Here is a 16,840-nt window from a genome sequence, read left to right on the forward strand (position 1 = left end):
GGTCAGGAACTTATGGTGACACTTGAGACAGATGCGGGCCAAGCATGCATATTTTTCCAGTGGCCAAGGGTAAGCCGCTACTTGACCCATCTACAAGCAGCTCATTTCCCATAAGAACAAAGCATTGCACAAGTTAAAATCCAACACGCCCAACTCCTTTTCCCCCATAAAATTTACCGTGAGGGACAGCTTGGATATCCCTTTACACATTGGATGGTTTGCGGGTCCAACTGAAATCAGGGCCTTCGGACAACTCGATCTAATGTGTATAACCACCTTCAGCACAATGATCTACTATTGCCACCCCTGTCAAAGTCTTGCAAAAAAAGTTCACTTCAAACCCACTAAACACCATACAACATACAGTATCAAGCATAATCACCCACAGTGCACAAAGGGTTCCAAGTGGAACTCCAGTCTATCAGAATCCGGAGCAGAATGAGAACCCCACAACGAGGAGGTGAAGCAGCGTTTTCACATGCTGATGCAACACCGATAACATAGATGTGAAGACGCTGCTTCACCTCCTCTCTCTGGCACTCTCATGCTACTCCGGGAGTCTGATGGACTGGAGTTCCACTTGGAACAGTTTGCACACAGTGGGTGACTATGCTTGTTACCTTATGCATCACTGCAATGTATTTATATAACTAATGAAGAATATAAAGAAAACTGAGCAAATGGAAAAGTTGTTGTTTCTGTGTATTTCTTGATACTGGATGCATTGAGCGGAAAGGCTGAGAGAGTCTCGCTGTTACATAGATCTCACAGGTGCAGATATACTAAAGGACTGATTTGTGTGAAGTGCTTTCACTCAAACTTCAAGAGACTCCTGAATTGCACATATACAAAGTCATGCTGTAATAGATCTTTAGCACCACTGTCACATGTGGAGGCATACTTGCCATATATGATTTATGCCATAAGAAAGCTAAGTGATGCAGTGAAACCTCTCCAAAAGATCACTGCTTTGAGTGATCCCTTATCCAGAGAAGATCACCTTTCAATTCATTTTGGATGGTGGTCTTGAAAAGTTTTATCTATCTATCTATCTATCTCATATCTATCTATCTCATATCTATCTATCTATCTATCTATCTATCTATCTATCTATCTATCTATCTATCTATCTATCTATCTATCTATCTATCTATCTCATATCTATCTATCTCTCTCATATCTATCTATCTGTCTCATATCTATCTATCTATCTATCTATCTGTCTCATATCTATCTATCTATCTCTCTCATATCTATCTATCTATCTATCTATCTATCTCATATCTATCTATCTATCTATCTCATATGTATCTATTTATCTCATATGTATCTATCAATCTATCTATCTATCTCATATCTATCTATCTCATATCTATCTATCTATCTCATATGTATCTATTTATCTCATATGTATCTATCAATCTATCTCATATCTACCTATCTCATATCTATCTATCCATAAATCTAATATCTATCTTCTATCTATCTCATATCTATCTATCTATCCATCTATCTCATATCTATCTATCTATCTATCTATCTATCTATCTATCTATCTATCTATCTATCTATCATTTATCTATCTCATATCTATCTATCTCATATCTATCTATCTATCTATCTAATATCTATCTATCTATCTATCTCATATCTATCTATCTCATATCTATCTATCTATCTATCTATCTATCTATCTATCTATCTATCTATCTATCTATCTCATATCTATCTATCTATGAAGGTAATCAGTTTAAGATAAATTAGCATGCCAATACTTTTATTCATTGGTGTCAATTGGGATTTGCTCTCCTGCCTACCACCTGGGCAGGAGACTCTGTGCTGTTGCTGCTTTGTTATTTTGGGCCTTGTGCTTTTGGGGTTATTAGAGCAAGCAGTCTTTTGATGGACCACATGCATCATAGATAGCCACTTAAGCTAACCTCATCTAAACTTAGATAGCTAGCTACAGGTTAGGTTGGTAGCTATTTTAGCACCTGGGGCAACTATCAAAGATTAACCCCACCTATACCTAGATAGCTAGCCATAGTACAGAGCAGTAGAGGTTCGCCCCGTGTGGGCATCCCATAGGCTATATTGAGCCATTTTTGGTGTCCATTTCTCATGACCAGTTCTTCTTCTGAAACCAGTTTTGGTTCCTGATGAGTCCTACATGACGAAACGCGTAGAACTTGTTATATAAAACGATATATTCACAGAACAGAGCTACGTGTACAACAGCCGTTGTGCTAAGAGTGGACACAATTTTACCCGAATATCAGTACTCTATGTGGCAACTGGCATATTTCTATCGCAGCATCATAGATGGAGGACTATCACTGATGGGTATTATTCTGGTCGCGCTCTATAGTGACTTAAATTGACACACGTTTATCACTCTAATACTAATCCAAATACACAGGACCGCTTGGCCCTGGGCGGGTCCATTGTGTATTTTTGGACATTTCTTCAATAAGGGCTTTTAGCCTAAATTGGAGAAGTATATTTGTTTGTGGTCTATTCATGTTGGTCCCAATTTAGGACCTTTTAATCATTAAATAAATCAATAAAGGTTAGGTTTTAGGGGTCCCACCCAGTGACTACTTAATTCCCCTCCTGGGGATTTCCGCTTCTGTGACTACTCAATTGGGATTCGGGGTGAAAAGCTCCTTGGTCCTGTTTTTTCACTAATGTCACCCTAAATGGCCGATATCTGAGCATTCTAGACAGGACAGTGGATGAATGACTCGATAACCAAGTCAATGGGTTTGGTACCAGCATGATGGAGCTCCACCTAAATATCAGTGGCTCGCAGCCTTAGTTTAGAACCCGCTGGATTGGACAACATGGCTCTGTTCCTTGGCTGACACATTCCCCAGACTTGACCCCTCTGGATTTCTTCCCGTGAAGTGACTGTAATGCCGCTGTCTAGGACAGACAGACAGCTTCACGTTGTGATGTTGGCGAACTGGAGAGACGAACTCAAGCAGCCTGTGCAAGGGTGATGCCAGAACATCTATGTGCTGTCCATTCGGCCACACTCAACCGTGTATGTCTTTGTATAGGTGCTGACGCGGGTCGCTTTGAACATTTTTTGTAAGATATTAACCCTTTCCAGTCCTCTGTCTGACCTGTGAAGACATTAGGTTTTAAGGCTGTACAGCTCCGATGTTGGAAGACGTCCGTCGGGGTTCTCTTACTGTATATTGCCAGCTTCTCTGCTGTCGGAGCCTATCCAATGTGTCAATTCATGCAGTACTGGCTTTAGCCAGCATATAGCGCCATTGTATAACGGCAGAAAAAGAGAAAGCCCCCTAGGAAAACCAGCATACAAATTGGATTGGAAAGGGTTAAAGCTCACACTTTTCTTTCCAATCCTGCATTTTTCTTTATCCTTTACAGTCAAAATATAGCTGTTTGTTATGCTAATTTGTCTAAAATTGATTCCAGCGCTGGAACAAGCCGCTCTACATACACCCCCTTGTATAATGCTGAACAGATCTATTTTGCCCCTGGATAGGTACTTCTGTGGACTCGCTGTACATGTTGGTTGCTGTCTAGCATTTCCCAGAAACATATGGGGGTGATTTTTCTACACTGAGCAGAATTCCTGAAATGAATCCCATAGAAGAACACTGCAGCCAGCCTAAGGGTCTTATCAATTATTTTATATGAAGTCTAAAAAATGTGTTAGAAATACGATATTTCTCCTATTAGATATATTTCTGTGTTTCGCTAGTCTGCACCGGAGTAGCCTAAAAAAATTAGCTGAATACCAAATAGGATTACGCCTCGGGGATGAAAATCAGTGCACTCAGTATTACAAGTGACATTTTGTCACATCAGACTATAAGTATTTTTCCTTAAATGTGTGATCTTAGGTCGGTTTGCTTTATGGCAGTTAATGTCACAGCGTCCGAGGAGAATTGAAGAGATTTTAATGATCGTTATAAAAACAGAGCACTAGCAGAATTTTACTGAGCAGTTAGCCACAAGGTTTTCTTACCTCTTGCCTAATTAGCAGCAAGAAGCCGGGAAGATCTGCCTGGGTGAGACAATGTCCCCTCCCCCACCCCCACCCCGATTCTCACCAAAACAGTGTACTAAAATCGAATCAAAAAAGTTCAATTGTACTTGGTAACAAAGCATATTCTACTGGAAATGGTGACATAGTCGAAAAAAAGTGTAAGAGCGCATGTGTGTGGCTGTGATATGGCTCCATAAGCCTCCGAGCCACGTTAGGGGATGCACGCCTGAGTATTGAGCCCTACTCTAACTCTGCTTGCTTTTGTTTTCATGCACAAAAACATTTGCATAACTCTATACAGGAAATCAAAAACAGGTACAGCAGGGTCCCATGGAAATGTACAGGCTGTCACAGTTCACTCTTCCCTCCAGCATTGACTCCAACTCGAGTTTATGCTTTCTATGCAGAAAACTTCATGGAGGCGGAGGTGGGATGAAACCATAAGGTTTACTATGTGAGATGGAGACCTCTTTAGTCTCTTTTTCACATGGTTTTCGTAAAAAAAGGAAGATGGAACAATACCTCTGCAGCGCCACCTATTGGATGGCAGCATTCCTTCAAATCAATGTACGACTCTTTAACAAGTCTGTAAAATAATGATTGGGAATAGGAAACCAAGCCAGAAAATCATATACAGACAGCTGTTTCAGGGGGTTTGCCTCTCATCAGTGTGCAGTAGGTTTCTGGCTTGGCTGGTGAGAGTCCTATTCCAAACCATTGCTTTACAGACTTGTTAGAGAGTAGTACATTGATTTGAAGGAATGCTGCCATCCAATAGGCGGCGCTGCAGAGGTATTGTTCCATCTTCCTTATTTGCATAAATTACCCAGAGGAGCATGCAGTTCTTTATAAGTCTCCTCACTCACCTCTCAGGTGTCTTTTCACATCCCTTCTAGGTTACCTCCTTGGGGAGAGACAACCACCCCCACCCACTCACCCCTAGGTGTCTCCACACACTTTTTGGGTGCTCTCAGGAGAGACGACAGGCCTCTTGACACATGTGTTAGGTTGTGCATCTGGGACCTGTTGTTCTACAAGCTTCCTGGTGCACACCTTCACAGGTAGGGGTTAATTGAGCTGGCTGGGTATGGTATTCTCCGCCAGCCAATCCCATTAAATCTGCAGCATATAAAAACCAGCATCTCTCAGTAGTTGATGCTGGTCATTTCACTACTTGGATATCACTGTCTTGTGCCCACTCAGAGCTGTGTTTGCATGTCTGTCTGATAGTGTGTCTCTGCTTCTCTAAAGACGGTTTGGACACCTGTAGTTCTAGTCTGCAGCATATGCAGACCTCCTCTTCCCTTCTTCTGACAGGTACAACCTCCAGACATCCTATTTCTCATTTGTGTGTCGGATGGTTGAGGTCTGACTCAGTTCCCTATGTCAGCATGGTGGCTGACTGTCTATTCCCCTGGTGTGAGGACACTTAGACTTGCTGTGGTATTTCATCTGCTTGCATGTGAGCTCTGGGTGGGGTTCCTCGTTATACACTAACTGTTGTATGTTTGGTGTGAACAGCGACGTGTTTGATGTGTCTGTGCTGGTTGCCAGACATGTTCCGTATGTCCAGTTCTGTTCTGTGTTTGGTGTGTCAGTACATTGTCTTGTCCTGTGTGTCTATTTAGTGCATCTCTCCAGCTCCCTGATCAGGGATAGTCAGGTTACTAGAAAAAGACAGTGGGGCCGCATTTATCGAGGCGATGACTTTTGGGCAGGGGTGCCACTCTTTCCCTAATCAGTTGGGGTCGGTTGTCCATTCTGTTTCCTGGAGAGGTGCAACTGGTCCGTGCAAGTACTTTATGTGTGTGTTTGCAGTTTTAATCGGACACGTTTGCGTCCCATCTGTGGAGTGGCGCTTTAGTGCATCCAGCGGACGTAGCAATCTAGTTTCAGTCTCGCTCACTCTTTTTAGCTGGATAGTTTAGTGTTGGACCTCGACTATTTCTATAACCCTCATGGACTATAGTAGAGAGAAACCTTCCCTTTATGGTCCCGGACATCCAGCTTGTACAGCTAAACATGGGTCCCGGGACACACTACTCCTCCTAGATGGGGTCTCAGATATTGGACCTTCACCTATAAGACATAATGTATAGCATCTACTATGATTATGCCGTAAATGTCGCTACGCGTGTAATGAACATAAATCTGTGAATGTTAGCGGACGTCGTCAGGTAGAGTACAAGCTGTTCTGTAGAAAGCAGATGGATGTGCTTTAAGAACATGGCTTCTAAGATGTTTTCCATCTTGAGGTTTCTTATTTGCCCGATTCATGTTATTATACTACTCAATACAATTTACTGGCTACAATCATGAAATATACATAGGATGTAAGTGAACGACCTTCCGTCACAAGTTCACTAACAGTGGAAACAAACTATTGATCACATTGATTGCTTGTACGGTTCCATGTCATTAAGTTGGGTCAATTCTTTCATGGTGATAAATATATAGTCAATTAGTCTGGCCATGAGCATTATATCGCTGTCAGCCAAAAATGCTAATTGATCGCTGAAGGAAGAAAAGGACGAGTGACTGCCAGACACTTCTGGTGTCGGCGGTGATGTCTTGGGAAGCAACAGATGGCGGATCTTGAAATATGTGTCGTATCGTTGTTGCCATGACAGAAGCCATGGTGGAAGAGCATCATTCACATTACAATGCCATAGGTTCCTATAGAAATTAGTGGGGTCCATTGAACATTCTCTAATGTAAATGGTCAGCTTTAGAGAATGTTCACACGAGGCATAAATGCTGTGGAATTTCCACAGCACTGGCAGTACAAGCCATGTGAATGGGATTTACAGGGGTTGTCCAATTGTAAACTATTAGTGACCTCTCCTTAGGACGAGTCATCAACAGTAGATGGGAAGGTGATTCGGATGATAGGCCATCAATAGTCTACAACTGGACAACCCCTTTAAGAAATCTCGTGCCCGGAATTGACATACGCTGCAGATTTACAAAGCACAGTATGTATATTGTTTGGTGTGGATTTGAATGCGAAGAGTGAAATCCATGCAAACCCGCACTAAAATCCATTAAGATTTTGCCACTGGGGGTTAGATGTGGATTCGCTGCAGATTTTTTACTACCCTTAGGGTAGCTGTAGACCGATAGATGAATACTATCCTGACATTGTACACTTTCATTACATAGATAATTTACTACATGTAACCCCAATGGAGTATTTTGTAGAAGGAGAGTTCATTTCCATATGAGACTACCATATAATACCCGGTGTAAGCATTATATCTTGTTTTCCAGAGGGTGCGCAATGTAGAAACTATCCTTCTGGGATATGTTTGGCCAGGATATGTTGTGATCCTGCAGCCCAAACTGTACTGAAATGCATAAATGACTTATATTTAGGCCTATTTAGACACATCTTTTGAGCGACTTTTGAAAAATATTCATTGTGTCATTTACAGCGCAAAATGATCGCTCAAGATGAGCGATCATCGGGGGGCGTGGCCAGCGACCAACATGGCAAGTCGCACTTGAGAGGTGCTCCCCAGGGGAAAAGCTAATCCTGCAAGAATCCTGACCTTAGGGTGCCGTAATAGGACAAAAAAGTCCTCTAAAACCTGCTGCAAGAGGCTGGGACGGAACCGGGACTGATTGGACCCGCCGAGCGTGCTGTGAAGCGACGTGGACCGGCCCGGAGGTGAGACCGCGCCAACGCCCTGTCTGCTTCCCGCCGCTGCCGACGTCCAGAGTGGCAGCGCCGGAGACTTACCCCGCCGAGCACCGTTCTGGAGGACAGAGCTGCCCTTCTCCTCTCCCTCCGAAAAACAAGTCGGCGCTTGCGGAGCTGAACCGTCGGCCCCGGCCGTCCGGGCGGCCGCTTGGAGCCCCCCTCCCGCGGCTGCGGGGCGAACATACTTACCGTCCCGACCGGGCGCTGCAGGAGGACGAGCGATCCTTCGCTTTGCGGAGCAGCCACCTCCGAATCTCCTCCCGGATTTGCCCCTTCTGCCGCCGCTGTGAGCGCCACCGCCGGGGCGCCTGAGCCCGACCGCGGAGGAGACATAGGCGATCTCTCCTTCTCCTGCTGCAAATCCCCCTCCCCTCCTACCCGCGGGTCGGGCGCTCGCCGTCCCGGCTGGGCGCTGCAGAGAGACAGGCGCTGCTGTGTCTTGAGGAGCAGCTGCCTCCGAGCTTCCTCCCGTGCCCCCTCCCTGCCGCTGCGGAGAGTACCTCCGCTGAAAACCTGAGCCCGACCGCGGGGGGGGCGCGAGCGGCTTCCTTGCCTCCCGGGACGCATTGCTGGGGACTGAATGATCGTTAACCCCTGCGCTCCTGAGCGACCGGCGGCCCGGAGACCGGACACCTCCCGAGAGACTGAGATCTCCTGCACCCGGCTGCGCCACCTACTTGCCACCTGAGACAACCCGGCCGACACGAGGTCCGCGTGGCGCCTTCTCTTCCGCTGCCGTGAAGACACAACGCACTGGGCCTGGTGGAACGGCCGTCCGGGCGGTCCCGGCGCCTGTTACTGGGCTTGACGATCCCTGGGAACGCGCTGCTCCTGGCTGTTCGGCGAAACAAAGCCCCCTTGCTGCCGCGGAGAGACAGAACTCCCGATTCCCCTGCAGCGGTTCGTCTGCCGCGGAGCTGCCGAGAACCGTGACTCTTTCACCACCGCCCGGCACTTTCACCACCGCAGTGAACACAACTCACCACACCCGGCTGGACGCCGGGGGCAAGACGACCTGCCGACCGTGATCCGGCCCAGCGGAGCCGGCGACAAAATCGTAAGTGGGGACAAAGGTCGGGGGACAACACCTAGCAGCGGCACGCCGCCGAGCTAGACGCCAAACGCCTGGAGAGGAGAAGCCTGGACGGGGAAACCCCATCCCCTCCGAACTAATTTGGACTTGAGCCAGCAAAACATAAAATACCTCCCCACTCTATGACTCTCCCCTCTGCGGCTCAGTTGCGACCCCCTAACCGCTACAGAGGAGGCCGCTAAGACCCGACGACTATCCGGCTGAGCTACCTGAACTGACCGTAGCCCAAAATAAAATAATATCTCCCTATATTGATAACTCATCTCACCAGTACGCTAAACTCCGGAAGACGATCGAGACTCTGTGACAGTAAGGCTCCCGGAGACAATAACAATCTAAACTCTCTACTAGAACCCTCACAAGCTACCGGATCGACTAACCAGCCCCATAAGCAAATAATCTTTTTCAGAAATACCCACACGTTCACATCACCAAAGAAACCGCTTACGCTTTCAGTCAAACACGTTAAATAACTGCCCGTGAACATGAGCACGCGCGCAAAAAGCGGCCCTGCGGCAGAGAGACTGAAAGAATTTTCACGCACTGAAACTCCGGAGCATACCCCTCGAGTGACGCGACCCGCTCAAACAAAAGAAACCGAAGATGCATCTGGGCAGCCACCAGAACCAACAATGCGTCAACTCCTGGAGGCAATTAACACCTGCAAGTCCGCCCTTACAGATAAGATAGAAGAGGTCAAATCAGACGTAGTCCTCCTGAGACAAGATCTACAAAATATGCGCGGCAGGGTGAGGGAGATGGAGGACCGCATTTCGAATGTGGAGGACTCCCTGCGTCCAATCCCCGCAACAGTCAAGAAAGCCATGAGAACAGCGGAATATTGCCAAGCAAAAACTGATGATCTTGAAAATCGGGCGCGCCGCAATAATTTACGCATAATCGGCCTACCTGAGAAGATGGAAGGCTCACAACCAGAACTCTTTGCGGAAAATTGGCTAAAATCATTGTTGGGCGAAGACACCTTCTCTGCCCACTTCGCCGTGGAGAGGGCTCATCGCGTCCCGGCGAAACCACCACAGCCGGGCGCACCCCCACGCCCGTTCCTAGCAAGAATTCTAAACTGCAGGGATCGTGACGCCGCCCTACGTCAAGCCAGATTAAAAGGCCCACTCAAACACAACAACTCAGTGATATCTATCTTCCCTGACTTTTCTGCGGACTTGCAAAAACAAAGAGCTACCTTTGTGGAGGTTAAAAAGAAATTTAGGGATAGAAATATCCCCTATTCAATGGCATACCCAGCCCGTCTGCGCATTGCCGCAGAGGGAAAAGTAATTTTTTTACACTCTCCTACTGAAGCTCTGGAGTGGCTCAGAATGCATCCGGTGTCACCAAGAGGCACCAATTCATAATATGTATAAATATGTATACTAAGTTGAAATGTGGCTGAGAAGCTTATTATCCCCCTGACCTACTGGTGGTGTGCCGGCCGTCCATGCCGCGGACCTGTAGCCCGGGACCTGCCGTGTCTCAACGTTACTTCAATTTAATAATTTAAGTTCACCAGACAAAGTCAGCCACCCATAGGCCACTGGGACCCTTTCCCCCCCCAGTAAGATCAGCTACCTACAGATAGTTTGTAGCTTAAGGTTTTCATCGACTCCTGTCTTTAGATTTACCGGAACCCTAATTTAGGGTTCCTACGTTTATATTCAGACAGGATGCTAATAACCAATGGTTTAAACTGTTTTGAGACAATTGTTGTTATATGTTTTGAACTGTCTATGCCAATGACCCCCACTGCTCTGTATTTGCAAAGTCCTTCCCCCCGTCCTCCCCCAATTATAGAGGCGCCGATTGAGACCTATATTTACACCGATACCAATGTCTTTAAAATATCTTAGCTGGAACGTACGTGGTCTCGGCACAGCCCTTAAGCGCAGGAAAGTCTTCTCCTTTATTAAACAAACAAACCCCCATATCGTGTGTTTGCAGGAGACCCACCTCACTAGGGACAGAGTTGACACCCTTAAGAAGCCGTGGGTACAGTGGGCGGCCCACTCCTTTCACACCCCCTCTTCCAGAGGCGTTACATTGCTTATACACAGATCTATAAGATGGAACCCTATTAATGTCCGTAAAGACCCGGAGGGTAGATCGATATTTGTGTATGCAGAAATAGATTCCAAACCATATGTCATCTTATGTATTTATAATCCACCACACAATAACCTCTCCCTCCTTCAGACGGCTGTGTCCTTCGCACACCAATACCCCTCAGTAGGAGTACTCTGTATGGGAGACTTTAATTTAGTAATGGACCCGACCAAAGACAAATTCTATGCCCTAGCTAACACCAATACAAGCACTAACTCCTCCCTCCGGCAGATAACCGAGAGTGTGGGTTGGGTCGACCTCTGGCGGCTACATCATCCCGACATCCTGGAATATACTTGCCACTCCCCCGGCCAGAACTCCCTCTCGAGAATTGACTATATATTCAGCTCCGCGGAAGTGGCGGTGTATCTTTCAGATGTAGCACATTGTCCGCGGGGAATATCGGACCACAGTCCGATACTCCTAACACTGAAATTTCCCCAACTCAAAAATTTGCCTACCTGGAAACTACACCCGTTTTGGCTTAAATTGTTGGGCCCAGATGACCAAACTCCGTTTCATATATCTCTCTTCTTAGATGCCCACAATAACAATACCCACCCGGCCCTGAGATGGGATACCCTTAAAGCATACCTTCGGGGGTTCCTTAAATCAGCCATTACATATATCAAACAAACCACAGCCCAGGCGGACAGAGAGATAGAAAGCAAGACACTTGAGGCAGAAAAGACCTACACTGATAACCCCACGGACTCCAACAAAGAAGCATGGCTCAGTTGTTCCCGCCTCTACAAACACCAAGTTCACGCTAAGGCCAAACGTAAATTATTCTTTGCGAAGCAATATTACTTCGAACTAGGTAACCAATCCAGCCATTTGTTAGCCAACCTGATTAAACACGAGAAACACCTAAACACAATCCTTAAGATAAAAGATCAAAATGGTGCGGAGCTGACTGACGCCCCAGCCATCACAAATCGTTTTAAAGAATACTACGCTAACCTATATAGCTCACCCACAAATTTTTCAAAGGCAGATATCCTAGACTACCTGAGTGACCTGACCTTTCCAACATTGTCCGTAGAACAGGTAGAGTTCCTGGAGGCCCCAATCACCCTAGACGAAATACGGCAGACAATCCGAGACATGGCATCTAATAAAGCCCCAGGCCCGGACGGCCTCCCGATTGAAATGTACCGGAAATATGATGAACAACTGGCTCCGCTGCTATTAGAAACATTGCAACAGGCCCAATTAGACCAATCCCTTCCGCCCTCATTCTACGGAGCATCTATTATAGTTATTTTGAAACCAGACAAAGACCCCACAGACTGCAGCTCATACCGACCCATATCCCTGGTAAATGTCGATTACAAAATCCTAACAAAACTCCTGGCCACAAGACTAAATCAAGTAATCCTATCTATTATACACCCTGACCAGACCGGCTTTATGCCAGGAAAGTCCACAACAATCAACATACGGAGAGTACAGACAGCAATTCAACTGGGCAAACAGTTTAACATGCCCTGGGCATTGGTCTCATTAGACATAATGAAGGCCTTCGATTCGCTGGAGTGGACTTTTCTCGAGGCCTGCCTGGTTCGCTTTGGGTTTGGCCCCCAATTCTTACAATGGGTTAAAACCATTTACAAATCGCCAAGCGCCAACGTGATAGTAAACGGCATACCATCCACCGAGTTCCGCCTCGCAAGAGGCACCCGTCAGGGCTGCCCGCTGTCCCCGGCACTATTTGCCATAGCCATTGAAGCCATGGCAATCCGGTTGAGAAGCACCCCTGAAGTAACCGGCATTAAATGGGCGGGCCTTGAAAGTAAAGTGGGCTTATATGCGGATGATACAATCCTATTTTTGTCAGACCCTATAACCTCCTTCTCCCACGCTATGACCCAAATTGATAAATTTTCCCACTTATCGGGTCTACATGTCAACTGGCCCAAGTCCACAATTCTATATACAAATCTCGACCCAATAATAGACCCTTGTGTCGCCAGATATAACCTAGCCGTGGTTTCCACTTTCAAATACTTGGGAATATATATGTCCCGAAATCCAAATAACGCCATAAAAGATAATATCGACCCACTGCTCGGGAATGTCAAAAATAAACTAGTGCGATGGGCCAAATTACCGCTTTCGGTAGCTGGCCGTATAAACCTGATAAAGATGGCGATTCAACCTAAATGCCTGTATGTACTACAACATATGCCAATAATTGTACCCAAACGCATCTTTCAAGCCCTCAATTCCTTCACTACATCTTTCATTTGGAACTCCACACGATCCAAGCTTAGTCTTTCGACCCTACAAAGACCGAAGGAGCGGGCTGGAATGGCGCTCCCAGACCTGCACGTATATTACCTAGCCGGACAGCTACGCAACGTCCGGAGCTGGTTCCTAGAACGGGAAATGCCCATCGCTGACCAATACCTGGCAAAACAAGTAAAAGGTAACAACCTTTTAAATTTCCTGGAATTCCCAGAACATACCAACCCTCCCGATATACTGCCACTTCACAAACTAGCTTTAAAGGTGTGGAGGGAGGCTAAGGCCATCCAACAATACAAAGGAGTAATGTGCGAACTTCCCTTATGGAACAACCCCGGCCTTAAAGCCCTCCAGTCAGTCCCAGACCCCCAATATTGGAGATCTTTTGGAGTGGTGTCGGTGGGAGACGTATATACAGACGGGAGTCTCCTAACATTTAACCAATTGCGGGAAAAAACACAGTCCCCACAACTTCAGCTATTTAGATACTTTCAGTTGCGGCACGCCCTGAACTCCCAATTCCCACCTACCTCCACAAACATATCCAAATACCCCACAATTGGTATCCTCAGATCCCAGGGACCCAAGGGCCTAATCTCGGTGCTCTACACGCACCTCCTTTCAGCCAAAACCGACCATAACCCGCCCTCAGCCTACGATAGATGGAAGACAGCCATTCCGTCCTTAACACCGGAGGACTGGACAGATATATCCGAATCCCATCTCTCAGTTTCCCCTGCAGTCAACAATAAACTGATCCAGCTATATATTATCCACCAAGCATACCTCACACCCAGCCGTCTATATAAAATGGGCAACTCTTCCTCAAACTCCTGCCATAGATGCCGCCAGCCAGAAGCTAACTTCTGGCATTTGATTTGGGACTGCCCCCTGGTAAATGGATTCTGGTCTGAGATTGTATCCTTCATAAACTCACTACTACCATCCCCCCTTAATATTGGGATGGACCCTAAGACGATCCTATTTGGCCTATTGGAGGAAGAGGAATGGCCGTACCACACCCGCACCTTCCTACAGAAGACCTTATTCTTGGCGCGTAAAACAATAGCTACTTATTGGATGGCTGCGGGAATCCCTACGATCTCATGTTGGGTTCGGTCGGTGAACACAGTAATCTCCTACGAAAAAATTATTTACCAAAACAGAGGCTGCCCAAACAAATTTAAAAAAATATGGGATATCTGGCTGGATGCCAATTCCACTTTATCTGTAGAATGAACTCCCAGACTCATGTTCCCTCTTTCCATCCCCCCCCCCCCCCATTCGCTCTCCTGTGCCCCCATTTACTAAGCAAATAGCAAACGCAGAGTTCCATCTCATAAAAGACTTTATCCAATAGGCATAGACGGTTTGTGTTTAATTGTTTAAGTTTATCGCAACCCAAAAGAAAAAATGTACAAGGAAAATGTTATGTTATTACGTTCAAGCAAGTTACAACACAGTATGTACTATTTGCAATACCGAGTTTGTTTACCATATGATTTTATTATGTACTGTGCAAATTTTCCTTAATAAAGAAAATAAAGTTAAAAAAAAGATGAGCGATCATCTTGTGCTGCTAGCGGAGGATGCAGAAGACAAGCGCAGTATCCCCGCTCGCCTTCTGCATCCAGCTGTTCCCCACTCCGAGCGCCCGGCTGGACCGCTCTGTTCTTCATACCCAGCCTGTCATCAGGCGCTTTCCTAATTAATCTAATGTCTATCCTGTGAGTATGTAATCAATATAGAGTCTAGATCACGTGAGGTCATTATCCCCCTCTACTATTCCTTAGCCAGGCCTCATCCAGAATACTGTGTCCAGTTCTGGGCGCCCCACTTTAAAAAAGACATTGACAAACTGCAGCAAGTAAAGAGAAGAGTTACCAAGATGGTGAGCGGTCTGCAAATCATGTCCTATGAGGAACGGTTAAAGGATCTGGGAATGTTTAGGTTGCAAAAGAGAAGGCTGAGAGGAGACTTAATAGCCATCTACAAATATCTGAAGGGCTGTCACAGTGCAGAGGGATCAGCCATATTCTCATCTGTACAAGACTAGAAGCAACGGGATGAAACTGAAAGGGAGGAGACACAGATTAGATATTAGACAGTGAGGGGGATCAATGAGTGGAACAGGTTACCACGGGAGGTGGTGAGTTCTCCTTAAATAGAAGTGTTCAAACAAAGGCTGGACAAATATCTGTCTGGGATGATTTAGTGATTCCGCACTGAGCAGGGGGTTGGACCCGATGACCCTGGAGGTCCCTTCCAACTCTATCATTCTATGTTAGTAAAAGTCCTGGAGAACATCTTTAATTAGCTTAAAAATAATGATGTGTACCTGAAATTTTCTGGATACTCAGCTAGGGCCATGTCGATGACATCAATTGCATGTTTGTACTGTTTCTGTGCTGATAATAGTAGAGCCAGCAGATGTAGGCAGTACAGATCATCCTTCCTCAGTTTCAGCGCCTCCTGGAGGTGTTCTATCGCATCCGCAATCTAATTAATAAAAAATACATGTTATGAAGCTTTGAACGATTGTCAATTAATTTTTGCTTGTAAAAGCAGAAACATTTAATTTCACTTATCAAATGTGTAATAAGCTCGTGATATGCCATAGATGGCAAATAACCCTTTAACCCCTTAAGAACATGGCCCTTTTTTATTCATTTTTGCCTCCCCACTTTCAAAAAATCATAACTCTTATTTATCCTTCAATGAAGCCGTCTGAGGGCTTTGTTTTGTGGGACGAGTTGTATTTTTCAATGTTATAATGTGCCATGTAATGTACTGAAGGACTTTTAAAAAAAATCTAAGTGGAGTGAGATGAAAACAAAAAAAGGAATTCTGCCGTCTTTGAGGGGCCTTGTTTTTACGGCGTAAACTCTGCAGCAAAAAGGGATCGTTTTCTGCGAGACGTCCTGTAGTTTCTATTGGTACCCTTTTGATAGTTTTTTTAATTAATTTTTTTGGAGCCAGTTGCAATTCTGACGTTATGTAATTTTCTCTGACTACATTCATCATGTAAGATAAATAATGCATTACTTTGATAGACTGGACTTTTATGAACGCAGTTATACCAAATATATTTTTGCTTTTTGATTCTGAAATTCTGAATATAAATATAGTAAAATAGGTTTTAAAAACATTTATTGCCTTTTATTTTTTAATAGTTAAAACCTTTTTTTTTTTTTTACTCATTTTTACATTTTTATATTCCCTGTAGGGGACTTGAACTTACAATCATTTGATTGCTCCTGCAGTGTAATGTAATACCATAGAATTACATTATGCCACAATCTGACAGGCAATCTATCAAACCTCGCCACAGGCATGGCTTCCTAGGCAATCTGCAATGGCAGCCCTGGGAGCCCTCAGAAAGCTCCCGACTGTTATAGTAATTGAACGGCACCCTCCAATTTCATTGCAGGGGGGTAGTTTGGGACCCCCGAACTCCGATCGGGGTATTTAAATGCCGCTATCAGAATTGACAGTGACATTTAAAGGTTTACTAGTTGCAAAGAGCCGACACCTACATTGTATAGAATGGGATCGACCCCCCGATCCCGCTCTATACAAAACCTGAACCTCCATGACATAACTGTACGTCGTGGAGTGTCCTTGCAGATTGAACACTGTGTCCAACTAATGT

At 45.4% G+C, this 16,840-nt stretch overlaps 1 protein-coding gene across 3 annotated transcripts in view; it reads right to left on the minus strand.

Annotated features, from left to right (window-relative positions):
• Nucleotides 1–16,840, minus strand: part of TTC7A (tetratricopeptide repeat domain 7A) — a 436,415-nt gene that overhangs the window by 196,578 nt on the left and 222,997 nt on the right. For all 3 annotated transcript variants that reach the window (XM_066595533.1, XM_066595532.1, XM_066595534.1), the window contains one exon: nt 15,527–15,687. In XM_066595533.1, coding sequence (XP_066451630.1) covers nt 15,527–15,687 — 161 coding nt within the window. The remainder of the gene's footprint in view (nt 1–15,526; nt 15,688–16,840) is intronic.

The sequence above is a fragment of the Eleutherodactylus coqui genome, chromosome 3 (assembly GCF_035609145.1).
Source record: "Eleutherodactylus coqui strain aEleCoq1 chromosome 3, aEleCoq1.hap1, whole genome shotgun sequence".
NCBI lineage: Eukaryota > Metazoa > Chordata > Amphibia > Anura > Eleutherodactylidae > Eleutherodactylus > Eleutherodactylus coqui.